Source organism: Labrus mixtus, chromosome 5, assembly GCF_963584025.1.
Source record: "Labrus mixtus chromosome 5, fLabMix1.1, whole genome shotgun sequence".
Lineage (NCBI taxonomy): Eukaryota > Metazoa > Chordata > Actinopteri > Labriformes > Labridae > Labrus > Labrus mixtus.
Genome location: NC_083616.1, coordinates 4,535,978 through 4,563,869, shown reverse-complemented (window position 1 = coordinate 4,563,869; position 27,892 = coordinate 4,535,978). Strand labels below are relative to the sequence as shown.

Below are 27,892 nucleotides of genomic sequence, written 5' to 3'. Positions count from 1 at the left end.
ACATCCTGACACACAAATCATGTATTCAGCTGATGAAACTGCACATGGCAGAAAGACAACGATCACACCCTCGATGCAGGTTTCCTTTATGTGACTGATTATGCTATGCAGACTGCATATATGCTTCACATTGTGTGCATATTTCTGGAATACATACAATTTCAGAAATTAAAACATAATGCAACAAAAACTGACCAACTGCTTCAGAAATTCAACAATGCAGTTTGACAGCAGGCATGCAGATTCCCTGCCCCCCCCATCAAAATGAACTTTATTAAGTATGTTAGGACTTTCATCACACTGAGGGGGGAAAAAAGGACCAACTAGGGACAAGCCGAGGCGGAAACAAGTAAGGGTTATGCACTATGACGATGATCATAAATACTGCAAACTGGTCACATCAAACCATTTACATCCACTGATTTATAAAGTTCTCAAAGCATACAGTATGTACATACTTCTATGTATAAATAGACATGTGGAATGTACTTTCATTTACATATAAGCAAAGGCAGGTAAAGGTACAGAGATGTCCTCCAGTCACTAACAGAGGATTCACTTCTTTCTTCACATTGTTATTGTTGTACTCCAAGTGGACAAACACAGCGTGGATCATTCTCATGGGGGGTAAAGAAACCAAAACAACAGAGAAATTGAAACAGTAGTAAAAAGATTTTTTTTTTTTTAAACCATGAGCGGAGCCCCCCCAGAGGTAGCCCTTCCTCTGCATATATATGATAAGGTCTACTGGTCAAGTGTTTTGGGATACACATGGTTAGAGGGGGTGAGGGCTGCTGGGAGAGGCTTGATTCATATCTATTATAACAGTCAAATGGCCAAGCAGGAAGTATTTCATTTCTGTTTTTTTTTACATGTGCTGTTGAACCAAAGCCAGGTCAATTTTAAGAATCCAAGTTGTCGTACTCTTTCTGCATTTACAACAACAGTACAGTGTCACCATTACATAAAGCATCCACCAGAGAGAGCACCGATGAGTGTTATTACATGATCTGTCCAGCAGGTGTCTTGGTCCCAGTTTCTTATTAACCACATTTGAGAGACCCTTTAGCCTTAAGGGTGAATGTAAAATAAAGAAAAATGAAACACCGATCATCACTGGTGTTGACCTCAAAGCTCAGAGCTCAGATCATGATATAAGGTGAGGAAACATGATGAAAATGTAACTTATCAATAGAAAAGAATGAGAGAAATGAAGTTCTCTTGAGTCACTTGATTGGTTGATAATTATGTGTTTTTAACTGTGTTTAAGTTCACATAATCACTGTGGGATGGGGGGTTGGAGGTGAACAGAAAGGCCAACTTGGATTCCTTAAACTGTAAGAAACGCTTAATTGTTACACTGATTTCTTTACCAACAAAGTGATGTGGTCATGAATTTCTCTCTCGGGATTAAGGAAGTGACAGATGACACTTTTATGACAAATTCAGAAAAAATGGTTTTAAATCTGCAATAAATTGAGACAAATTCAGAGCCTTGGACACAAATGTGTGGTACTTATGTCTATTTAGCACAGCTTCATTAAAATGCTCTCAGTGGTTTATAATTAAAGGTTACCAAAACTAACCGCTTTCAAAGCCTATGTCCCATGATGACTGTCAGACCAGGTCATAAGGAAAACAAATGTGATTTAATTGTTGGTAGAAATGAGGCAATTCCTTAAAGGTCACATATTATTCTCCTTTTCAACCAGTTTAAATAAGTCTCAGAGCTCCCCAAAGCATGTGTGTGAAGTTTCTTGTTCTAAATCCACTCTGATCCTGTATTTGATCATGTCTATAAACCCCTCTATTTCAGCCCTGCTCAGAACAGGCTGTTTCTGTGTCTGTACCTTTAAATATGTAAATGAGCTGTGTCTGACCAAGCCCCCTCTCTGGAAGGTCTTGGTGGCTCTGGCTTTCTCGCTCCATGCACTATTGTTTACGGTGAGAAGGCAGACTCAGAGGGCAGAACAAACACCTAGCTGTGGGAGTGTCACCCACCTGGGGGAGGGGTTACTGCCCTTTGTGATGTCATAAAGGGAAAATCTCCAAACGGCCTGTTTGAGCGACACATTTTCTGAAAAGTGGAGCAGGCAAAAGACGGAGAGGATGGACTTTTCTCATCATTGGGGGGTTTGAAGACAGACTAGAGACACATATTAGTGCCAGAGAAACATGGTGAAGTGAATTGTGCACAATATGTGACCTTTAAATTAAAAATAAAGTGACTGTTTTTTTTTTCTAAACATTTTGTTGGTTCATTACTGGGACTACAAAACATCTGAATCTGTGTCTTAGGTCTGGGAGGAAAAGTGATACTTGAGTATCGATGATGTGCGTGTCTGTTGACCATCTTTACCATGTGTTTTAAAAGTCCATCTACCTTCACTATTAAAGAGAAAACATCTTCAATTTTAAAACCCACAACTGATTATGAATAGGCCTTTATGCCTACTTCCCACTGTGTGCAGTTCTTCTCTGTCCGCAGAGAGCAGAAAACAACAGTCCCTCCCACACACGGAGTCCGAGTCAACAGTGGAGGCCTGTTTAAAGTTTAAAGCTAGAATCCGGCTCAGTGAAGGGATCCACAGAAGAAGGACCCCAGGACTCCTGGAGGCGGTCTTTAGTTCCTGTCTCTCCATCACCTGAGCTCTTTGTGCTGCTCATCAGCTCCAGTGAGTGGAAGAGCCTGAGACTGAAGGCCGGATGGCACCCTTTGGAGAAGGTTTGGATCCAAACCAGGACATCTAGAGCAGTAAACATACCAGTAGTAAAGTTAGTTGACAGTAAAAACTAGCTCTAAAATGACTTTACTATATGATCAGACATTAATGAAACATGCTATGTTGAAGTGCTGTCTTCTCTGACAACAATGCAGCAGACAGTATGTCCTCCTTCTAACTTTAGATTCTGGTCCTGAATGATCTGGATTTGTTTAGACCAGAGAAGGTAGATGGTTTAAAGGCACCACCCCCCACCACCTTTCTGGATGCTCCTCAGTTTGCCAGATATGAGAGCAGTTATCAGGTCAAACCAACAGGTGTTGCAGTGATGGAAGCAGCAAGAGAAGTGGTTCAGATAGAAGTGATTGTACCCGACCTAAAAAGCCTCTGCATGTTTCTAATAAGCTCCACAAGCAGAAACGTGCTCAAACTAGGATCAATATTGGAGAAGCTTTTGAAAAATGGAGAGAGGTTAGAACACAGAAAGGTTTACAGACCGATGCAGAGCTGGATAAACACTGAAGCTACAGGGTCCACCACATGGTGACCTGTGTGAACATGGACTCTAGAGAGGAGGGGGAGGGGGAAGACAGCTCTCTACAATGTTTTGAATCTAGACTGCAGTAATCATTTTAAACACTACATATATACAGTATATATTTACTTGCGAGTTTTACGAAAAATGTTTGAAGCTGAAGACAGAATCATCGTGAGATAGACGGTGTATGCCTCTGGGAACGGATTTGGGTTCCTCAATAATTCCAGTGAGGCCAGAGGGTAGTGTTAATTGACCTCCAGGCAAGACCTTCTTTTTCATGCAGCGCTCATACCCGTTCATCTGTTGAGCCTCAGTGCAACAATACACTACAAGTTACACAGCGGCTTCACTCAGCAACATCGTGATGCAGATTTGTAAAAAGTAGAAGTCAAGCTTTGTCAGGTCTGTCATCAAGAGAATGAAGGTTGAATCGATTCTTTCTGATGCATTTCTGATAATTGGGCAATCTAATCACTGATGCACTTTGTGACACAGGGTCCCGCAGATTTGTGGCTCAAAGTAAAATGATTGATCTGTAATTAATTGTTAGCTGTGCTTTTATGCAGATGTCCGTTTGTAAAGATAAATAAATTACTGTGAGGATAAAGACGATGGGAGCCGGTATGTTAAAGCACAGATAAAAGTTCTGCCTGTTTTTTGCTGTCCACACACACTTTGTTTCCTGCACTCACAGAAGCCTGCTGATATGTAATCAATGAATACAGGTCAGACTTTAAATATACTACGAAGAGAAACAAACACACTTCTTCATGTCTATGTAGAATCTGTAGAAAGAGATGAATGAAACACAAACCTTGTACTCAAGAGTTTGTTTCAGCATGTCCTCTTCCTCCCGAGAGAAGTTCAGCAGCACAGACACAGCTCGTATCAGCTGGAACGCCTGACAGTGACAGAGACACACTCACATTCAGACTGGTTTTGTGACAAAGCTAGGCTCGGCCATTTAGTGAATACATACGAGACCAAACAACAGAGCTGCACACAAAGATTATATCGACGTCTTTTAGCCCGGTGAGGAGCTGGACCGGACTTACCTCAGCCTCCCTGGATGACATAAACTTGAGGACCACGTGTTTGAGATACTCAAAGTTGATTTCCCGTGAGTCGTTGAGGTCCGATGTGTTGGTCACTGTGGTGTTGGAGGTCGGGGGGCTCGGCGACGATGCTGGCGGCGGGTCCGAAAAAACCCTCTCTTGTCTTTCCGCTCTGCTTTCTGGCAACTTCTCCTTTCCTTCAGCTTCTGGTTCAGGTTTCAGCTTCTGCGGAGCACAACAATAACGAACCCAGCTCAGCGTAGGACAATCACATTCAATATTCCTGCAGTGGTTTGTATAATTAGGCACTCATTCCTCTCTTATTATGTGCAAATCTCTTTTTATGAACATAGCCTGCTAAGGAACAGGATAGGTGTGCAGCATCTTTATGTTGTTTTTTATAATAATCTATTATTTTATTTAGCCTTGTACATATTAGTCTTTGCTTATTTGTTTATTTTTGTGTTTATTGTTGATATTTAATGTTATACCTTTGTACAAAGAGAGCACAGTTTACCAAAGTAAAATTCATTGTGTGTTTAAGCATACCTGGCCAATAAAGCTGATTCTGATTCTTTAACCAAGTTTAATAATGGTGAGTGGATGCCTTTTCTGGCTTAAAAAGAAAACCCTTCATGAGAGTCACAGCGTCTCACCAGTTCCTTTTGCAGGGTCCTCTTCAGTTCTGCAAGTCTCTGTTGCAGCTGCTTGATGGTCTGCAAAACAACAGCAATGTGCATTTGTCACGCGTGATGCCTGGTGTCTCTGCATAATGTGTCTGCTTGTGTGGCTTTTAGGGAAACTTCAACATCTGCTCCAAACATCACTGACCCTGTTCTTGTCGCTCAGCTGCTGCTCCAGCTCTCTGTTGACTTTCTGAAGGTGATCCAGATCGTCCACCGTCACAGTGCCGTTCTGATCCTCCTCACACACTTCAGGAGTGTTTAGCTGCTCCGTGAGAGTTTCCACCTCCACCTCCAGGTACGAGATCTGGAGAACAAATATCAAGCAAAACACTAATTTAGAAAACACTCTTGGACAATATTTTGAATGAAAAAGTTTAAATATTTGAGAAAATCAGAGTATGAACAATGTTTAAGAAGACCGATGATGGCAGACACACAAAAACTAAAGTTATAAACAAATAACTACAACTGACTTTAAAATTCAGAAAAATAAAGCATATAATGATCTTTTAAAGATACAATATGTAGATTTGGCAGACAGGGGGCTCACAATCAATACAAAAACAAAAAGATGCTGCGAGGCTAGGCTGGGGAATCATGGGATTTCTCTCTGCTACTCATAACATCTCCACATTTTATGCTGTGTTGACAAATTTATGTGTCAATTCATTGATTCTGAAAATTTGAAATCATACTGTCTCTCACTGAGCACACACCAAGAGACACTAAGTATCCCACATGTTTCTGGAAACACTGCTGCAAATGTCTCAAATGTAGTGATTTGACCCCCTCGTTAAAGTGCTGTGTTTATATTGTTTTTTGCTTTTTTATGATGATATGGACCTGTGTCTGAAATAAAGTATGAGTTAGTATAAAGCATTGTTATTAAATTATTATTAAACTTCCGTCACCAAATAAAGAAAAACGGTCTTTCCTGGGTGACGTTCTTTATCATATTCTGTTATAAAGAAATGGACATAAGAGACGAGCGTGTCTTCAGACTTAAACTTTGAGCCAGTACAGTCGTGTACAGTCAAGTACATCTGCGTTCTTTCTAATGACCAGCAGGGGGCGTCTCCACTGGTTGCAGAAACATGAATGACATGTCATCTTTTGAGAAGATGAGGCAACCTCTCAGGTCTTTTTTTTATGGTCTCGACTACAGTATAATAGATGATAAAACAGGATATAGATTAGAGCACAGCTGCTGTATGACTGACTAGTACAACAATAAACCTGCACAAGGCCTCATTCATCAGTCTGTTATATTCAAATATAGTCCTGGATCTTATGAATAAATAACAAGATGGGACAACCAAAGTGCAAAACTTGATGCTTCAAAACAGCTGTGAACTTGACTGTCCACTTCTTATATATACAGTCTCTCAAAGTGGTTTGGTGTGTGCAGTAAACTAAAGACTATTTTCTACGACTCCATGGTGGAGTCAGTCCTCACTTTTGGCTTTATTACCTTCATCTGGTTTGGTAATCTCTCCATGGAGACAAAAATAGGCTGCAACATATCATTAAAGTTTCAAGAAAGATCATTGGGATCAAATGACCTGATCTGTCTCTCATCTTTAGTGAAAGAGCTGCAGCTAAAGGCTCAAACATCCTACAGTGACCATGACATCCTTCGTTTGGTGAGTTTGAGCTTCTGCCCTCAGGCAGGAGATAAAGATCAGAGACCAGACGGCCAATAATATTGGCCGATATTAGCATATCAAATGAAAATCGGTATTGGCTAATTCGGCTTTTCATTTGAGTTTCATTGTATTACACTAGTAGTTCTCTTTCTGGCTGTCATCAGCAGAGTGCGCTATTTGGATTACAAAGAACATTGTCACCTGCACAGTGTCAAGCGGTGATATGTCATATCAATATCGGTATCAGCCCCAAAAATACCATATCGGTCAGGCCCTAATACAGATCATCAAAAGCCAAGTCCAGCAGGATGAAAAATATGCCTTTGCGTTCACACATATTTCCTCCTGGAGATATCAGGAGTTTTTCAGGAGTCTTGTGCAAGTGTAGAAAAGCTAATAGTGTGTCGGTGCTGCTGCTTACCCTCGCCTGGTAGCCATCGAGCTGCTGTGTCTGGCTGTGCAGCTCCTCCCTCAGGCCGACCAGCTGAGAGTCTTTGTCCAGCTCCATATGCTCCATCTGAGCCCGCTGCCGCTCCACCTCCTCCTGCAGCTGGACCAGAGACTCCTGCCGATGCTGCACCTCTGTGACACACATAACACAAAAACGTCAAAGACTGATTCCACCCAAAAACAGTACAGTATGAGGTAGACAAAAAAAATTAATGGAGAATGGTCAATATTAGGCAAATACTGACAAATTCTTTACAGTTCTTTCACGTCAATGTCTAAACGTCATTACATCATTTTGGTCTCTGCGTGAGACCAGAGAAAAGTTACAGATCTGACAACCAAGACAAAATTATGTTGAGGAATCCTTTCTGTGATGTTGAGAACAGAGCGTTACTACATCAATGCCTTTACAGCCGTTTCATTTTGCTGCCAACTGAAGTTAACTCCTACACCCAAATATACAGGCCCAGGTTAAAAAACACCAGAATGCTCCTTTAAACGGCATCAAATTACTTCTGACAGAGGTGAACCACACTTTACGGACCACATGTGGTTTGCAATTAAATGATTTAGTCTTGAAGCGGCACTTAAAGTGTTTCTTTCGGGGTCTCATGTGTGCGTGTGTTTATGTACCATGCTGAAGTTTTTTGATGCTTTTCTCTCTCTCAGCGAGCTTCTCATTGACAGAGGACAGTTCCTGCTGCGACGTCTGAAGAGATGAGGTCATCTCGGCAACCTGACGACAAGCAAAGGTACACACTTTTTAATCACATGGTTCATGCTGTGATACTCACACACTACAAGCTCTGATTTATAATCTACAAGTGATCAATGAAAGGAACCTTCCTTTCCTAAGCTACTCCAGAGGAACACTTCCACATCATCTTAAATCATTGCTGGTATGATGTTCAGTACACAGACCTGTGTTTGTAGCTCCTCCTTCTGTCTTCTGGAGTCCTCTAGAGCTTTGGCTATTTCTGTGCTCACTGTCTGCCGGCTGATCAGCTCCGTCTGGAGGAACACACAACAACACAGAGACAATAGAATTAGGAGAATTAGGACAAATACAGGCTACTGGCCGTCGTGGTTTGTTCTAAGTCTTTGTACTATGGCAGTCTGTAAAGCTTATAGTCACCTAGCCAGGACATACAGTACAAGTTAAAGTCCCCAAGAAACAGACCTTTAAGAGCATCTAACTGACGTGTTGTGACGTCCAATACTTTGTATTTATACTTTGTACCGAGCAGGATATACTTGTCGTTTTGTATAGTGTTAACAGCATTTATTATGTACTTTGTGCTGTCAGGTGTGTTTCTTTACTCTCCTCTGTTAAGTTTCATAAAGTGTCTTGTGTCACGTTTATTTGAGACTACAGATTATTATGTGATGCTCATTTTATGTCTTGTTCTGCTGTAAAGCACTTTGAGCTGCAATACTTGTATGAAAGGTGCTACACAAATAAAGTTTATTATTATTATATTACTACAGATGGAAATCAGCAACTCGCTAAATCTGGTGCAACCTTCTTTTCTGTTTGTCTTTGTATAAATGATCAGTGTCATCACACACTGTCTCCTGACAGATAAAATACATGAAAGGAAAATGAAATATAACATAATTAACTTAAACTGAGATGTGAAAAAAAACAATCCCAAAGCAGCCGCCTGCAGGAGGTCCCAATATATGGGATAAAAGAAAAAGAACACCAGCAGCAAGTTCTCAGTTTTAAAAGTCAATTAAATGTTAATGTGTGTAAATGTACCCTGCACTGTTCCAGCTCTTCTGACTGCGTCCTCAGATTTGAGTTTGCCTCGTCCATCTGTTTGTTCAGATCAGCCTGACACACAAGAGCAGGGAGAGCAAAGAGTTAGTGAACACAGGGCACATTTTCCTTCACTGTCCTATAACAGCACAGCTCTTGAGAATAACAGAAAGACTTCTGCACAGTGTTAAAGATTACTGATATAAATCACTGAAAACATCACAACATACCAGCCTGTCCTGTAGCATCTGTCTCTCTGTGTGTAGAGAAGCAATGCTTTCCTCCAGCCGGCTGCTCTTTTCCTGATTCTGTTGCTCTAACAAACACACCTGCTGATCGAGGAAGGCTTTCTCTGCAACCCACTCTCCTTCCTGATCAAATCACACACACAAACACAAAGAAGCACATACAACCACACACACACAAACACGTGGTTTAACAAAAGCAGACACACATCCATTATGTCTAGAAGCTAACTACAATCTAGGCAGTTTAACACAAACATATATTTATTTTAATTGCTTGATGCAAGATAATTAGGTTTAAGACATATACAGCTTACTTTATCAAAGGAAGAACGTGTGAATATTTGATCCAAAACAAACTGCTGTTTGGCGACACCTCCACTATTCTAAAGCCTCCACTCTCCTCCAGAGACACACCTCCAACCCCTCTGCACTCGCGTTCGCACAATGGAGTTATCAATTAGAACACACCATGATTACTGGTAAGCACCATTTAGGCAACCAGCAGACCTGGAGTTCTATCCAAAAGCTCGCCCAAAACAGACAGGAGTGGAGATCCTTTGTTGCTGCCCTACATGCCATTAGGCATAAAGGGCAGTAAGTACCATTTAGGCAAGCGGTGGGCACAATTGTCCTTTGCTCGAGCTGCAATTGCCTGTGGTCTGCATTGTTGTGTTAACAGGCTAATGTTAGCACACTTTAGTTAGCTAACAGCGTCATATTACACATAAATTGACACAGAATGATCGAGATCTAAACACACTAACGTTACATCCAAATAAGCAGTGAGTATGTTCTTCTTCTTTTCTCTAGTTCTTGACTAAAACAGCTTTTATACACAAGGCCGTTCCGTCCATGTAAACATGATGTAAACATGGCGCTGACAACAGTACAGCTGGTGAGACTCGCACTTCTCACTCATTGTAGACAGTCATGACTCAGAGACATTTACAGAGGATATACTTGATATCTGCTGTATTTATGTGTAAGATGTCGCACATTCTTCCAAAATATGTTTACTCTAGACAGAAGTTATATTTCCAACAGAAAAAGCATCAAACTATCTTCAAAAGTGTTTGAAGATCCTTTGACCAGCTGACTTTGCTGTTAACAGGATTCAGTTGTCATACGAGGTGTTTCTGAACAGGAGGGTCGGGGAAATGAAGTCGCGCACAGAAGTCCAAAAACAAGTCCGGACATGCTCTTAGTTAATGACCTACCAGCCATAGACTATGGTTATGTAGCATAAGGTACTTATAAGCACTTAATAATGACTAATAAGCAGCCAGAGTGTTACTTATTAGCATTCTGATTAGCAACTAGATAATGGTGAATATTGTGATGTTCATTTTAAAGTGTCACCATGAATTATTTCTGGGTTTTGATGTATGTTCACCTACACTGGACTGAATTATACACACTGTTCTATAAATGAGACCGCCGGTACTCACCATCTTATCCACCTGCTGCTGTTTCTCTGTAATCTGCTGCTCCGCGCTCTTCAGTCTCTCTCCACACTCTGACACTTGCTGCTCCAGATCAGCTATCTGCACCAGAAAAGAATAAGATGATGGACTGTAAGTACACCTTCACTCTGTAGACATGAGTATATTGTTAGGTTGATGATAATAGGATCTTTTACTTGATGAAAACAAAGAGTAGAGTGGGGAAGTTTACTTTGTTTATAGTAAAACATCAACTTCAATGAACATGTCAAATAAAGGCATTTAGGTATAACCGTTGAAAATATGAATCACATGACTTTAAAGAAAGAGGGGCATAGACTCTATATAAGAAGTGGATGTTAAGACGATGACATCACCCAACAAACTATCACCGTTCTCTTTCAGGGAAGACTTCAAACCAGCATCTGAAGCTTCAAACTCATTAGCATAATGTATGTAAGGTAAAACTTGTGCTGGTGAATCTGCTGGTAGAATGTTTTCCTGCTTACCTGAGTGTCTGTTCGCTCTCTGTAGGCTCTGGAGGAGTCGTCTTTATGTCGGAGAAGAGTCTGCAGCTCAGTGATGCTGCAGCTCATTCTTGAAACCTAAAACAAACACAGAGGAGACAAAGCTGGAGGAGCATTCGGCAACACTCATTTTAAACCCTCACAAATAATTTCTGTCCACCAGAGCATTTTTCTCTGAGGCCAGTTTAATTTTCTTAGGGCGCTTTCCCACCTATAGTTTTTTTTGCTTTGGTCTTAATCATGGACCAATGTGGTACGCCATTGCATAATAACCTTAAGTTTGGTCTGTGTTCACACAGGGACTTTTACAAGCAAAACAAAATGTTTTATGTGTGAGGGAAATGGTCTAATTGGTCACTTTCCCCAAAATCCAGGAAGTAAACAAAGACTAGTTGACTCCTACCTGGCTGTGGCTGCTCAAAAGACACTTTCCATTTTTAAAAAATGACTGATGTTCGTTCTACTCATCGGTTTTAATATGAAGCGCAACTGCAGCTTGAAAATAATATGTTCATGTTGTTGAATGCGCTTATCACGACATTTAAAGGAGAAGGAGCACGTTAATCCTCCTGAACTATGACCTGCTCATCTAACATAATAGTTTCTGAAGATCCGTCACATGTGCCTGTGGTCTTAAACACATGTTCAGCAATAATGAATAGAGAAGGCCCACACTACAGTAGCTGGTTCAATTTAAAAAAAGGGCAATGCTTCCTACAGTTAGGTCGGATTGAGCTCAGTTCATGTTCTTTCTACAATCAAACCACACCAGAGTCCAAAAAACAGAGGACAGAGATCTACTTTTTCAAGCAATCTTGGTACAGTTGCTTCTGTATCAAAGCATCTCAGCTGAGAAACCGCTGCTCTAAAAAAATCCTCAAAGCGTTCTCCACTGTTTTCAGGAGAGCTCCTGATGTTTTCATCTGGAGGAAATGCTCCGATGGTCACAAAGCCTAGGAGGTTTTTGTCTTTTCCTTTTCCTAGTATGAAGGTATAAATGAGTGGAATTAAAATGACCAATGACCCGACTTGAAATGACAACAGTAATATTGAAAATAAAGGAGCTCTCTTCTCATTCTCCTGAAACTGCATCATAATCAACTATTTATTATTCAGTGACCTCAGCAAAAATAAGTGAATTATCAGCAATGATCAGTCCACTTACACTACAGAAGTGATCAAATCTATCATTAGGGGTCTGCAGATTTGGTGAAATATCACAGTAGGTAAGAGCAGGTAGTGTGGCAGAGACGAGGGGTTTCAGTTTACCTGAGTCTCCAGGGAGGATACAGTATCGGCATGATTTGTCCGGACTGCGAGCAGCTCTGCTCTGGTCTCTTCCAGGCTTTGCTCCACACTGGACTTCTACAAAAAGGAACATTTGCACTGATAAATAAGACGTTAGACCCCTCAATAACTTTCCTGAGAATAGACTTAAATAAATACATGTAAACAGATGTTTAACACACTTTCTAAAAGCTTCAATTTGTATTAACCAACTAATGCTTGAAACTGATCAAATAAAATGGATTGAACGTTTTTAATGACATGATTGATAACTGGAACGCCCTGAAACATACCATTTAATATTATATATGCAGTTTTGCATAAAGTTAGTAAACCACTTCTCCTCTTAAGAGACAACAGAAACCTCTCAGAAACCAAAACAGCTGAGGTAGGTTATCATCTTACCCCAGAAAAAGATCACTTCCCCAACATAACCAAAACTGTGACAGTTTTACAAAACTGAAAGTCAAAGTTATTTGAAAATCTGCAGGATGTCTAGTCACTGTTTCAGCAGTGCTAGCAGTGATGATATGATATGACTAGATATGATGCAAAAAATTTAAATAACACATTGTATTAATAGGAAGCTTTTCAAACACTCAAGGTCGCCTTACAAATGAAAGTCACATCTTAATGAAGTGACAGTTGGCCTCAGGGTATCCCGTAGGTTGTTGCTAGGTTTCGTCAAAAGTATCGAGAAAACCTCGCGTGAGCAATCGAGAACACGCATCAAATATTTAACGTCTTCTCACCATTACCCAAAATGAATTCCAGATCAGCTCAGGTATTGTTTTCAGTTATCAAGATCCAACTCTCTGGAAGTCTTTACCACATGAACTCAGGTCGGCTACCACTGTGTCTTCTTTTTAAAGCACACTTTAAACATGTCTTTGCACACGCTTTAGCCTGAATCATAAAAGATATCATAGATAAGATATAAAAGATATGGAGTATATCTTTGCACTTTATCAGGGACATTTGATTTCTCTTTAAATATGTTCTCCTACTCTTTTTTTTATAGGGTTGCTGTTTCATTTTATGCATTTTTTATTGTGTATTTTTATTGTTTCATGTTTTAATCCTTTATGTCCTCTTCTTTTACTTCTAAGCACATCGAGTCTATGCTGGTCATATGAAATAAACTTGACATCAGGCACACACCAGAATGTGTTACACTGGATGTAAAGCTGCACACAACCTGAGAAAGAAACTGATTTTAAAGGGTCCAATAGACAACTGTTTGAACCTACAGAACTAAAACATCTTTTAGTCTAATGCTTAAATACTTTCTGATGAAATTGAAGATATTCTGAACATTGCCCTCCTGTGACTGTTCCCCACCTCCTGCAGAAGCTCCTGTAGATGTTCATCCTGACTCAGGTTCCCCTGCAGCCGCCTCTCCAGAGACGTCACTTTCTTCTGAAGGTCCGCTAACAAGCGCTCTTTGTCCTCCTCCATGACAGCAGCCTGATGACGGCAAGAGAAAACATGAAAAAGCTTTACAGCAATGTTACAACTATCTATCTATCTATCTATCCATCATCCATCCATCAGTCCATCCATCTGTAGGGCTGCTTGTATTTTGTGACTGCTGCAGAAACATTGTAAAACTCCCAGAATTTCCCTTCTCCCTTCTAGGCTTAGACTACCGGGGGAACTGGCACCCTGAGCTCCTCTCTCCCTCTCTCTCTCTCTCTCTGCATATACAGTACATCATATTACTGCATGTATCTATCTATAAATCTCAGTCACTAACCACCTACTTTCCTGGGAGCTCTTGAGCTCTCTTAGGCTCCTCAAGATCGTGGGTTGGCGGCCTGCCAGAACAACCCCCCCACACCCCCTCCCCTCCCCACCGGATTGCTGATGGACGGTCTATCTCCCCCCACCCCCTTGCTCTCTCTTCCTGCATCTTATCCCATCTCTCCCCCTATCCCTTTCCAAGCCCAGCGCAGTCTAGGCCTGTGAAGACTGTTTCTTCATGAGCCGGGGATCCGGCCGAAGATTTCTTCCTTTTAATAAGGCAGTTTTTTCTTACCACTGTAACTTTTACTGCTTTGCTAAAGTGCTCATGATGTATAGGCCGGATCTTTGTAACATAACAATGAGTAAGGTATTTTACCTGCTTCTTGTAAAGTGTCTCGAGATAACACTTGTTATGAGTTGATGCTATACAAATAAAAGTTGATTGATTGATTGATTGATTCTTTGAATACATTCTCATTCTTCATGATTTGATGCAAAAAGAGTTCTGAAATGATGTTGATTACTTTATATATTATTACAAATATTACCACTACTATTACCTTTTGTTGTTGTAACTTCAGGGCGTCGTGTTCAGTCTGTAAATCGTGGAGGGACCTCTCTAAAGTCGACACCATACTCTGAGACTGAAAAACAAAGGTTTTGTAAACTTCCTTAATCGCAGACCTTTAATGATGATTTTTGAAAGAATAGTGATGAAGAAGAGACACACTGAGTAGTTTGTACAACTTTTGTTGAGCTCTGACCTTCTGGAAGTCTTCAGAGACCTGTTGGATTACTGACTGTAACTCCTGGCATCGTCCCTCCAGCTCACTGACCTTCTTGTCTGCCTCCTCTCGGAGCAGCAGCAGCTCCTCTCTGCAAAAATCCAGTGACATACACAAACATGTTTTGAAAAGTTTGAATCTTAATCCATTATAGGGCTTTCACACTTGCAGAAAACTACTGAAAAACTCCTGATATTTCCAAGAGAAGCTGATGAGTGAATGCAAACAGTTGACGGTCGACTGTTCGCGTTCACATATATACAGTCCCTCTGAATAATCTCCTGACTTTTTCAGGAGATTTCCGTATGTGTGAAAAGGGTTTATGTGAATAGTCAGGTCAGGAGAATATCCAGAGCAAAGGGGCATATGTGAAAACGGCTCTAGACACTCAAAATGATTTAGTCCCAAAAACCTTTTCTTTCTTTTGCAGACTATTAAAAAAGAGCATGACATTAAATGTGGCCTTCTGTTGCATGACTTCTTACCGTTCTATTTCAAACTCAGAGTTCAGTCTGCTGCTCTCCTCATGCTGCTGCTCCAGAGATCTGAGTTTCCCGCGAGCCTCAGACAGCCCTCGCTTTGCTGACTGAACCTCGGCCTCCTTCTGTTGGAGCTCCTGCTCCCGCTGGCTCAGCTGCTCCTCCTTCTTTAGCAGCTGACGAACGGGGAAGAAAATACATCAAAGTTTAAGAAAATGCCTTTCACTAAAGTGCTGCTATGGACCGAGGTGAAATAAAATCACATCTCAATAAAGCAACTGCTCTGAAAAATGATTCATTGTTTAAAGGAGATCTATTATGCTGATCCATATTTACATACAAATAATGCTATGACGTTGGATGTCCATACTAAACCACGGCAAAGTTTTTTTAAACCCAAGATACACAGTTGTTGGTGTAATCCCCGGACGTGGTTTCCAGCTGCTCTAAACGAGACGTTACAAGAACTTAATGAGGCTCTGCTGAAGGTGTAGAACATGCCCACCCCGGCAGCTCTTTAAAGGACACGCCCAACCGGACGCTCACTCAAATATCCCTGTGACTTCAAACAGAGCTGAACAATCAGAGGAAAGTGGGCACATGAGGAGAGGGGCCTTAAAGAGACAGCAGTTGAAATGAACCGTTTCAGGCTGGGGTTGAAATGAGGGATTTTATTGAGGCCAGTATCGGATCAATGAGGAGGTTTTTGAGCTGCACATCTCGCAACACTACTCTATAGGTGTCCCAGACTGACGGATAATAGATCTCCTTTAAAGCAAATCTCCTATACTGCACTGAGGTTCAGTTGGAAAATGCAAAAAAGGAAGTTTGAAAACTACATTTCTGTGTGGAGTAATGCAGTAAATCCAACATGTACGCACCATGTGTTTAACTTTAGCGAGCTCCTGCTGCTGAAAACCCTCCAGTTCATCCAAGTCATCTCTTTTCTGGAAGAGTGCTAAGCTTTGCTCCATCATCTCTTCTAGTCGGGCTGACAGAGCAGCCTTCTCCTACACAAACACAACAGTGTCATTAAACCAGTGCACACATGCACAGGATGTGTGCACGTTTCAAGAAGCTGTATTTAAAAATGCAATCTTAAAGAGCTCTGCTTTTTCTCTTTGGTGGCACCTGAGCTAAAAGTATGTATCTTTACCCTGACTCTAACAGAGATTCAAACAGTGTCCACTCTGATAGAGTGCCATTTGCACTTGTTTTTTATTGCCTGTTGTCATCAATCTTTTTTTTACACTTGTTTGGCCAAATCCTCAGTCTACTCGAAACTCAAAAAACACTCTACCATCCATCTTCTGTCTCTGTGTCACCAAGTACTGCTATGTCTCAAAAAGGTTCATAATAACAAAGAATACTGCAAACGGAGGTGGTAGTACTCGGACCTAGAGGGCAGTTCAAGTCTCGTTGTGGACCATATCTGGAAATTGGTCTGGTAGCTGGAGAGGTGTCAGTTTACTTCCTGAGTACTTCCAAGGTGCCCTTGAGCAAGGCTCCGAACCCCCCCCCCCCCCCCCCCCCCCCCCACCAGCTCAAATCAGAAGTGCTTTCTGTGGGCCCCCTCACTCTGTCATCTCTCCTTTAGTTCAGGTCCATAGGAACCTGTTTGTGCGTGTGTGTATTTCAGCCTGTTTGTGTGTAGCATGTCTCAACAACAGAGTGTAAAATTGAATTTCCCTTCGCGGGATTAATAAAGGATATCTTCTTCAAATGTAAAGGCAGGAACAATTACCATTGAGTTTACTCCATTGGTTAAAGTGAGTGACTTGGGGGAGGTGAATTCAGTGTAGTAGGTAACAGGTGAATCTAATTTCTAGAGCTATCATCCCATAACATATCATGGAAAAGTTCTGCAATCATGTGGCACCACACAAACACAAAACTTGTAGAAATTAAATCTATGTGTGGCTTAAAGCAGAGATTACTGCCGATTACTTTCACGCTAACATCACATGTCTACCATGAAATCATGTGGTTTCCTGACTTTTCTTATACTCCACAAACACACAGCACTAAAGCTTGATTGAAACAAGACACAGACAGATGTCATATGTTGCTACATATCTGTCCAGATGGACTCTATTATTTCCTCCTCACTATAATTTGTAAAGCTGGACTGTTAATGAAAGTGTTGGGGAAAGAAATGCAGAAATTGTTATAACTGCTTCAACAGAATTTTGCCTGGCGCTCATCGGTGGTGACATTTTTTTTTTAAAGGTCACATATTGTGCAAAATCCACTTTACCATGTTTTCTAACACTAATATGTGTCCCTGGTCTGTTTACAAACCCCCAAATTATGAGAAGAATCCATCCTCTCCGTTTTTTACCTGCTCTACTTTTCAGAAAATGTGTGTTCAAACAGGCTGTTTGGAGATTTTCCCTTCATGACATCACAAAGGGCAATAACCCCTCCCCCAGGTGGGTGACACTCCCACAGCTAGGTGTTTGTTCTGCCCTCTGAGTCTGCCTTCTCACCGTAAACAATAGGACATGGAGCGAGAAAGCCCAAGACACCCAAGCCCTTCCAGAGAGGGTCAGACACAGCTCATTTACATATTTAAAGGTAGAAACAGAAACAGCCTGTTCTGAGCTGTTTTGTGCTTTTATTGTAGAGATAGGACAGTGGATAGAGTTGGAAATCAGAGAAAGGGAGTGGGGAATGACATGCGGGAAAGGAGCCACGGGTCAGATTTGAACCCGGGCTGCCCGCTTGAAGTGCTATAGCCTCCGTACATGGGGTGTGCGCACTAACCACTGCACCACCAGCACCCCATCAGAGTGGATTTTTAACAAGAAACTTAACAGACATATTTTGGGGACCTCTGAGGCTTATTTAAACTGGTTGAAAATGAGAAGAATAACAACGTTATCTTGAAGCATGTTACAACTTCAAAATTGCGATTTTCTAAAAATGTTTTCTCTGACCTTTTCTGCTCCACCTTTGCTTGCCAAGCCTTGATTATTCATTCCATTTGTAATTTTATTTAACTGTACTCCTCTGTCTGTCTTTCATTTGATTATTCTCTATCTGTAATTTGATATGACATGGACTGATATACGGTAAGTACATCTTATCTTATTTTACCACTCCACCTGTCTACAGAATAGATGTCCTGTTGATATTAAGTGGGCGGTGTCCAGCAGGTTAACTTTTTCCCCAAGATGGTTTTATTGTAGTTGTTTAGTCCACACTTGACTTTAACAGGCAACATCCCCAGCAGCCAGAGTAAATTAAACTAAAGAGGCACACCAAACATGTGGATGGACAAGTATTCAATGTCACCAGAGACTGATATAAAGACTAACCTGTTCGACAGCAGCAACTTTTTCCATCCACTCCTGTGGATGAAGGACAGACATGAATCAGAACACAGTCTATAAAGATGAACACATGATGTAGGATAATCAAAGACACAGCGTCTTTTACCTGATCCTTCTTCTCCAGTGCTACAGCCATCCCCTCTGTTAATTTGGCCCTGCTAGCTTGGTGGGACTCATTCTGGTCTTGTAGTTTCTTGATGGACACTGGGCAGTGAAAGTGAGAGAGGGAAGGAAAAAAAGGGGGAAAGATGGAAACCATACAGAGAGGTTTCAATGCATCCAATAAGAACAGAACTATTAACAAGCAGAGAGCGTTGAGCCGTTAGTAGCTGTGAAACGTTAAGAGTCTGAATTAGGAGTGTGATCATCCCAAAAGGTAGAGCGAGGCAAAAACAAGCGATGCACGGCGATTGGCAACAACTACAGGTTGTGAAAGCTAGATCATCGCTGCAGGGTCATAGTGAATAAAAGAAAAAAAATCCACCCTGAAGTCTTTCATCTACTTTTTTCTATCCTGTCCATTAAAGGCTGTGATTTTAAAGTGCATGACAGAATCAACAACAAAATGAGGATTTCACCATTCCTACAACCTGAATATTACGAGGGATTAAACCTCAATAATGAGTAGATCTTTGGGTTAAACCTAACCCTTAAAGTCTGCTCCAAGGCGCCTTCGGGAAAGCTCATGGTGTCATCACAATCAAAAGACCTGTGCCAAAAAAAATCTGTAGATATTTGGAGAATATTGTCGTCCCCTGATTGTAGCACTAGAGACGTATTTACTGCCTCAATTCATGGAATGCAGAGCCTGGATATGAGTTAACTCATAACTTCAGATAGATGTAGCTGTTCCACTCTCCTGCTGTAATATCGCTCTGTTCTTACAATGAGCACCAGCTGCATTTCAGAGGGATGAACCTTCAAGCAGTTTATCAGACTGAGATCTACAGCTGATGTGTTTTCATATAAATGGAATCTCACCGCTGCTTATTTGTAGTACTCGTAAAATGTACCATGTACTTATTGTTCATATCAAATGCATGGATTACATGCACCTGCTATAACACTATCACTTGATGTTCAGAACCTACAAAGTACATCCATCCTTCTCTTGTCTCCTTTAAAGTGCTTTGTACATCGTTTATAACTATCAGATTCTGTTCACATTCCCACAGTGGATTTTATACTTGTTCAAATCACACAGCCTCGTCCTAAAGACAATGGATTTCATATTGTGACATATCTTATGCGTCACCTTAAAGATCAAGCCAAGCAAATAATATATCGAGTATTGGACTGACAAAACCATCACGAGCCAGATAAACCAGTTTCTCCCCTGTCAGCCAACAGTCCAGACTGCATCACAGCTGTAAGCCGTGCTGCTGTTCAAATAAAGGGTGTGGCACTAAACCTAGTGTGCAACACTACAACAGGATTTACGACATTTCATACACAGGTATGAGTTTCAAATGCACAGCCCTCTCAGCTAAAAGGTTGTTGTGCTGGGCAAATCGAAGGAGAATGAGCACACCAACAACACAACAGAAAACATAGACACAACTGTACAACAAATAAGCCGGGGGTTGAAACAAACTGAGTGAAATATCTGAGGGTGGATTTTTAGATTAAAGTAAAAAGCATAGAGCTCCCCAAAGCTAAGCTCTAAAACCCATCATATTAGCAACTAGGGTAAGAGATTATCTCGATAGAAGGAAGCAATGGCACGCCGGATGATGCTACTAGAGCTGACAGACAGATGAGAGGAAAAAGAAGCTAATTGGGAGGAGAGTAAAGGTACGTACAATCCTGATGCTTTTCTAATGCAATTTCAAGCTTGTCCTTGGTCTTCTGCATAATTCGTAGCTGCTCAGCGTAGTCTAGTGTCGGGAAGTAGGGCGATAGGACGGGGGGTATCAACAGTACATACACACACAAAAACACACACACACCCACACACACACACACACACACACACACACACACACACACACACACAGAAAAACAAACAGGAAGGAGGGACAGACAGACAGGTGATGGTAAAGGGAGGCAGGGGAGAAAGTGAACAAAGAAGAGGGAGAAAGCAAAAGGGAAAACATGATTGAGAAATAATGGAAGGTAAAACTAGTCAATGGTTTTCTTTGCTCAGAAAACCATACTGGTTCGAAGGCTGCAGGAAGACCAGCCACCTGAAACCTGATCAAGGGCTGCAAAGTCACCTACGCCACCTGAAGAAGGTTTGATACTGAGTAGAGAAAAAGAGAGAAAGCTATTAATATTCTAAGAATATTAATATATATTCAGAAGTTGTCCCTCTGATTAGACATCTAGACAGCACACGGCAATGTTCTCTTTTTGTATCCTGAAATATGTATTTCTGTTTTAATCACCCTTTATGAGACAAATAACTCTTAAAAAGGTTTACATCCTTGGTGCTGCACTTTGCAACACACACGTACATCTTCACTCCTCTTCTGCTACACCGTCTCGTCCAAGTATGGTCAAGTCTTGCTCCAACAAACACATTTAAAAGCATTGTTAAAAAGGAAGTTTACAGACTAATTGGTCATTAGGGCTGGGTATTTCCCACAACCCCATGATACCATACATATTGTGATATACATTGATTTTGGATAATCACCATGTCCTACTCAGGATTCACTAGAACAGCTGTTCTTTATTGTTGAGGCATATTAAGGATCCTACAATTTAAAACACTTCAATCGGTCCTCAGAGATCCTAGAGATACATTCAAATATTTGAATCCCAGAGCTTTGCAAGGAGCACATGACCATGTATTGCCATGTTGATTTTTTTGGAGCACAGCCCTTTGGGTCATCATGGCTGTGTTCACCTTTTCTATACATTGTTTGGATCACAGAGAAATCAAAGTTCCTGCTTTTAAAGGAAACAGAGCCTTAGTTAGAGCTTCAGATTCTAAACTTAAATGAGGGAAAAGAAAACTTAAATTAGGATGGTTGAGGAAGTGATACATTTATTTATGAGTTATAACATTTGATGATATTATTATATGATATTTTTAGCTCCTCACAGCAGACTTGACTTTCTCTACATCATCATCTGGATCGCTTGTCAAAACCCGGTATCATGTTTAAACTTTAAACTGAATTGGTGAGTGAGAACTTAACGCAGAAATGTAACACTGACACGGACTGATGAGATGTGAACTGCTTTACACTTCAATAGGGTTTTCACACTTTCAGGAAACTCCTGTATGAGTGAACGCAAACAGCCACATTCTTCGCTCTGACTTCACCTAGTGTTTCTCCTGCCAGGCCCTGTGGATTTTTTCCACAATAAGTCCGACTGAGCTGATGTGAGGACGCAGCAGGACATTATCCGGAGAATTCACCTCGAGCCAATGGGAGGGGGGAGTGACTGCTGAATAGAGTGTATACAAGCGACCGCTACGATCTCTATGTTGATAAATAACATTTGTGATTAAGGATTGAGTATATGATTGATGTGATTGTTTGGAGTGTATGATTCTGATGGTATTTGATAAACCAGCTGTCATGGCCCATCAGACATACACTACTTGTAAAAGCTGGACCTGTGTTTAAATGTCTCTGGTCGTGTGATCCTATCTCTTGGCTCCACCTTAGTCTGACATGTCATACCTGTTAGTTTGGCCTCCAGCTTCCGTATCTGATCGTTCCTCCTGATCAGCTGGGCCGGCAGGTCGTCCCTGGAGCTGCTGCCATCCGATGCCTGATGACACAAACACAGTAATAAACAAATTCAGTATTGACACAATTCAAAGTGGAACTTAAAGGAAATCTCCTCCAAATGCTGCTCTTTTGCAGTCAAAAATGGAAGTTGTTTGGTTTTTTATACTGCAGGAAACATGACTGTAGTGTCTATTTTTCTAATTTGGTAAGGAGTCAAACACTTTTCATATATTCTTGAAAAGCAAGATGAGAGATAAGTACATTCCTGATGTTTTAAATCTCAGTAAGAATATCTGTAATTACACGTCATAGCTGTTGTGCTATGAAAGTATATAAACTATAAAGTCAGGATGGAAAAGCGGTCTAAGATGCTGCGTTCAGGTCACGGTCTCCCCTGGAGGTGTGGGTTCAAATCCCACTTCTGACACACTTGTGCTTTCGGGGTCTGCTCAGTCTGTAGGGACTTGAGTTGGGAACCAGAGGCCTGCAAATTTAATTCCTGGTTTGGGTTAGGGGTTAGGGATTTGGACCAAATCTGGAAATTGGTCTAGTAGCTGGAGAGGTGCCAATTCACTTCCTAAGCACTGCCAGGGTGCCCTAGGCACCGAACCCCCCACCAGCTCAAATCAAAGTACTTGCTGTGGACAGCCCCCTCACTCTGTCAACTCTCCATTAGTGCGTGTCCATAGGATTCTGTTTGTGCATTTGTGTGTAGCATGTCTCAACAACTGTAAAATTAAATTTCCCCTCATGTGATTAATAAAGTATATCTTCTATCTTCTTATCTAATCAGATGCTGGAGTATTTATAAACATATAACAAGGAGGCAGAGAGTACAGCTTATACCAATCTGGTGCTAGGAAAACAAAGTGCTCATGGTAGCAGATTCACAATGTTACATATCAGCTGGCAGTATTGCTGTTCAGCAACTTCACTAAATTATTTAGCCAAGTGCAACTGAGACATCAGGACAGCCTCGGGAGCTTGGCTGCCCCTGTGAAGGATTCCAGGGCTACCCGGCTAGCTTCACTGAACTGAGCTTTACCACAGATATTGATTTGCTTTAACAGCTAGGACAAAACATTTCTGTTGGAAACAATACGGCAAAGATCGACATAAAAATACTAAAAATATCGCTGCATGCTGTGCAGAACTCATTATAAAAATGAGCAGCAACAACCAAGGGGTGAACAGAATGACACACTAAGTTTGCAAGAGAATAAATAGAGTGTTATGTTTCACTGGGGAATCTAAAGACTGTAACACAGTATCCTTTCTATATGCAGTCTATACAACACAGAGGCCAAACCCACCTACAGCACCATCCCCACTTTGTAGTGTCCAAGCCCTGTTAGCTAAAGCTGCCTGACTGATGATTATTTCATGACCCAGCCAAAGGTTTCACTCATAGCCATCTCAATCTTAACAGCTATTTACACTGAAACAAAACAGATTGAAATGCAATCCAAGCATGCACATCATTAAATTAAAACCAGAATGACCTGTTTAGAAAATACTGATGAGTTCATGGAGAGTATTAATACAAATCCCTGACTCTCTTTATGCACCATTCATATTAAAATTGAATTTGTAAACAATCTCTTAAACACTGTAATCAATTCTGAATATCATCAAGCAGCGATTTTTACTTCTGTACTCTTTAAGCGAGTGGAGACGTGTGATACTGCTGACATCTATTCATTTGGTAGAGATGCTGCCCACTGGGATGTGCCACAGAGGGGATTACTAATGAAGCTGAGGCAAAGCCATCAGCATCAACAGAAGCTGCCAAAGAGTTTCTCCGAGTACGTGATCAACATAGTGTGGACTTACACAGCATTTACAAACATTAAGAGGTTTACTGTTAAATCAAACTGAGCACGTTCTCTCCATCCCCTCTCAGAAGAACTTCTGAGCACATTTACAAAGTTTGTATAGATGCAAACTTGAAACACATCGGCATAGAAGGGGGTTATTTTCAGTCCAGTTCATTAGCTATTTTAGATTAGCCTCCCTATCTTTAATTAATGAGCATCATTAAAACTCTATTTTGGTCAGGCTGTTGTGAAACTGTTCCCCGAGTTGAGAACAAGCTTTTCTCTTTTTATATTGATTACTTATCAAAGCTGCTCTTGTGGGGTGGGGTCATGGGAGGTGACTTTTTTAAAAAACTCCTCTGTTTTTATGAACGCCGTTATTCACAATAAGGTGGGTAGCTGACCTATTGATGCAGGTAAACACTATGTAAACACGGCTCCGACAACAGTACATCTGGCGAGACTCAGGCTTCTCACTCGTTGTTGAGTAGTGTTGACTCAGAGAGATATTTACAGAAGGTAGGGCTGGGAGATATGGACCAAAACTCATATCTTGATATTAATTAGCAGAATGGCGATACTTTATTATATATATTTTATTAACATGGAAAATAAACTACCTGTTTGTGAATTTAAAAAGTAATATTAAAAAAAAAAATTATATCTTGTTTGAAAATATATCAATATATCTTAAAAACTCGATATATTTCCCAGCCCTAACAGAAGGTATACTGGACTTCTGCTGGACTTCATTCTGTGTAAAGATTGGAGATGATTTTGAAGGAGTACTCACAAAGTCATCCCCTGAGTCTGCTCCCACTGAGGTTATGGACTCCTTGCTGATAGTGCGTGGTATACGAACACCGCTCCTCGGTGCTGTGGCCGCCTCCTCGGCGATCTTCTTCTTCAACTTGGCAAACATGTCTTTCCTTTTAGCGTCTCTTTATGAGTGCAATTTGCAGTTTCTGGAGAGAAAGTGACTTCATCCGATGCATTGAGTTTAACGCTCCATGCTTTCAGGACGTGTCAGAACAGACCCACGTCCTTATGCGGTAACCGTCAAAACACGTTTGTGCTGGTAGTTCCATCATGTGATATCTAGAAGAGAAAGAGAGTTAAAGAGTTAATTTGCAGAGCTGACACCAGCAGTCACATTTTTTAGAATGAGCCCAACAAAAGATAATCAATAACAGCATCTATCATTTAACACACAGGATGTTTGGACACATCAGTGGCAGATAAGTACACATTATTTATGGTGGTTTATTCTGTAGGGTCGACAATTCTACAATTCATTTAGCAGACGCTTTAATAGAAAAGTGACGGACATCAGAGAGTAAGTACAACACAAGCAAGGATCTAGAGAGGAGGAAACAACGTCAGGAAGTGCAAACAGCTTTAAGTCCAATCGGACACACAGGTGCTGACAGGCTGTGTGGAGCACTTTTTTATATTACAGTTAATATATCGTCATCAACAACAACATGGACAGCTGTTCTTGTGATTTCTAATCAGCATCGAAAACCATCCCAAACATCGTCGTTGTGTTCATCAAAATCCTCATAACCAATATCATTAAGTGCGTAGGTGTTCATTAAAGAGCTGGGTCTCTATCTTTTTCTTAAAGGTGCAGAGGGTCTAAACCCCTTCTAGCACATAACCTCACACATATTCAGGAATATCTCACTGACGGATAAAGGAAGTTGCATTGTAAAAAGAAACTGAAACATTTTTTTAAAGAGGATTCAGTCTTGTGGTCATGGTTGATCAGCTCTTCCTGTTTTACTTTGTTTTATTGTATGTTAGTTTGTATCCTGTACTGTTCTGTCTTCTATTGTTGTGCTTGTTTGGTTCGGTTTTGATGCTTCGATTGTTGAGTTTTATGTATTTTAAAGGCTCATCTTGGGACGGGAAAACTAGCTTAAAGTAGTGTAGTGCATGGCTTCAGTTTACTTCCTCCATACAAATAAACTTTAAATCAATAAAACAGTCAACCTGGTAGGTAACTAAAAGACTAAATGTTTCCCAAAATATTCCAACATTTAGATGATAAACTGTGCTGCTCAAAGCTGATGAAAACTAGAGATGGGACCGATCCGATCTTATATCGGTATCAGGTCTGATATAGACGTAACTTACAGATCAGATATCAGACTGACAGCGCAGATCCACAAGAAAGATCTTCTCACTTTGAAGACATTCAGTCTGAACTGTACGAAGTGTCCACAAATCATCAACATCAAGAAGTTCAGACAAGATGGAACAACAAATTCTTACACTTCAGTTTAAAAGATAACCTAAGGTCCCTCTGCACCTTTAAGAAAAAGCTAAAGACCCAGCTCTTTCATGAATACCTACTAACTTAATGATGATGGTCTCCATATTATTGATGATGATAATGGTTGTGACGATGTTTTTGTTTGATAACGATGACTTATAAGATGGTTTCTATACTGATTAGAGCTCTCAAGAACTGCCCTCAATGTTGTGCTTTGTCTCTGGTCACTTCCTGTCAGCACCTGTGTGTCCAATCAGACTCAAAGCTGATCGTTTGCTCTTACTGACATTGTTCCCTTTTTTCTAGATCCTTGCTTGTGTTGTTCTTACTCTCTGATGTACATCGCTTTGGATAAAAGTGTCTGATAAGTGAATTGTAGAATTGAAGAGTTGTCGGTGCTTCCTGTTTGTATGTGAAGCCAGCACAACACAATGCAATGCCAGGTTTACTACAGCTTTGTGAAGCCTTACAGCTTATACCAACAACTACAATAGTTATAACAATAGTTGTGAAAAAATACAAAATATCGGAATATGTATCGGATCGGAATTGAAAAAAAAGTAGATCTCTAATGAAAACTTCTAAAAGCTTCTTGGACTTTAACTCATCCAGACCTGTAAATGCGTGACATCCCGGCATGCTTCTCTTAGAGCTGTGTAAGTCTAAAACATAAGTAGTTTAATACATCATTCATAACATTTGATTTAAAGGCAGAGCAGCAGTGTGTCCCTCTGAAGCTAAGGAGTGAGTAAGTTAGTTCACAAACTGCTACCAGGTTACAGTCTGTTGTGTCTTCATTGTTAATAAATGTACAATCACCCTGTCAGATTATGTTTTGACCTCTTCTAGTCATAACAATGAGCCGGGTGATGCTAGCTGTCGTTAGCTCCTTCACTAAAGTCGTCTGTTTCCCTTACCGTCTTAACTTCGATTAAATATCGGACGTGGCATTTTCAGGTGCTCAACATCTGGACGTTCACCTTTCCTCTGAGCACAGAGCAGCTGTTGTTGTTGTTGTTGTTATTGTGGTGGCAGTCGATATTATTTCGCTGAGTACTGTCTTCTCGTCTGACAAGCTAGCTCCTGCTAGTTGGTGAGCTACACGTAATCACCCCCAACACAGATGACTGATGACGTCACGGCAGCGTGCATGTTCATTGGAAGAAGAACTGAGAGGGGATGACCGGTGTGTTAGTCCGAGCCGACAACATGCGCCACCTACAGGCGTGAAGAGCAATAGCAGCAGCTGCAGTCGACATATATCAAATGTATGAAATCTTAAAGTACATAGATGTGTTTTTTGATGTAAAAATGACTTGAGTGTCTGCAATGTTCATCTGAACTACATCAGAATCAGAACTGGTTTTTATTGCCAAGTGCATTTACACATCAAAGGAAA

General features: G+C 40.9%; 1 protein-coding gene across 3 annotated transcripts; it reads right to left on the bottom strand.

Annotated features, from left to right (window-relative positions):
• Nucleotides 1-69: 69 nt before the first annotated feature.
• On the bottom strand, nucleotides 70-27,600 carry golga1 (golgin A1). 3 transcript variants are annotated; one of them, XM_061037389.1, is made up of 24 exons: nucleotides 27,411-27,600; nucleotides 25,009-25,313; nucleotides 22,348-22,438; nucleotides 20,512-20,586; nucleotides 18,816-18,913; nucleotides 18,695-18,727; nucleotides 16,256-16,384; nucleotides 15,381-15,550; nucleotides 14,875-14,986; nucleotides 14,671-14,754; nucleotides 13,706-13,831; nucleotides 12,347-12,442; nucleotides 11,060-11,155; nucleotides 10,557-10,652; nucleotides 9,091-9,231; nucleotides 8,861-8,935; nucleotides 8,020-8,109; nucleotides 7,732-7,834; nucleotides 7,070-7,230; nucleotides 5,148-5,306; nucleotides 4,973-5,032; nucleotides 4,317-4,541; nucleotides 4,076-4,162; nucleotides 70-2,747 (listed from the first exon to the last, which is right to left on the bottom strand). In XM_061037389.1, the coding sequence occupies exons 2-24, from the start codon at nucleotides 25,135-25,137 to the stop codon at nucleotides 2,667-2,669; spliced, it is 2,517 nt and encodes an 838-aa protein (XP_060893372.1). In that variant the 5' UTR covers nucleotides 25,138-25,313; nucleotides 27,411-27,600; the 3' UTR covers nucleotides 70-2,666. The 3 variants fall into 3 exon arrangements, with proteins under 3 accessions (XP_060893372.1, XP_060893374.1, XP_060893373.1); XM_061037391.1 differs by lacking the exon at nucleotides 16,256-16,384; XM_061037390.1 differs by lacking the exon at nucleotides 20,512-20,586.
• Nucleotides 27,601-27,892: the final 292 nt, after the last annotated feature.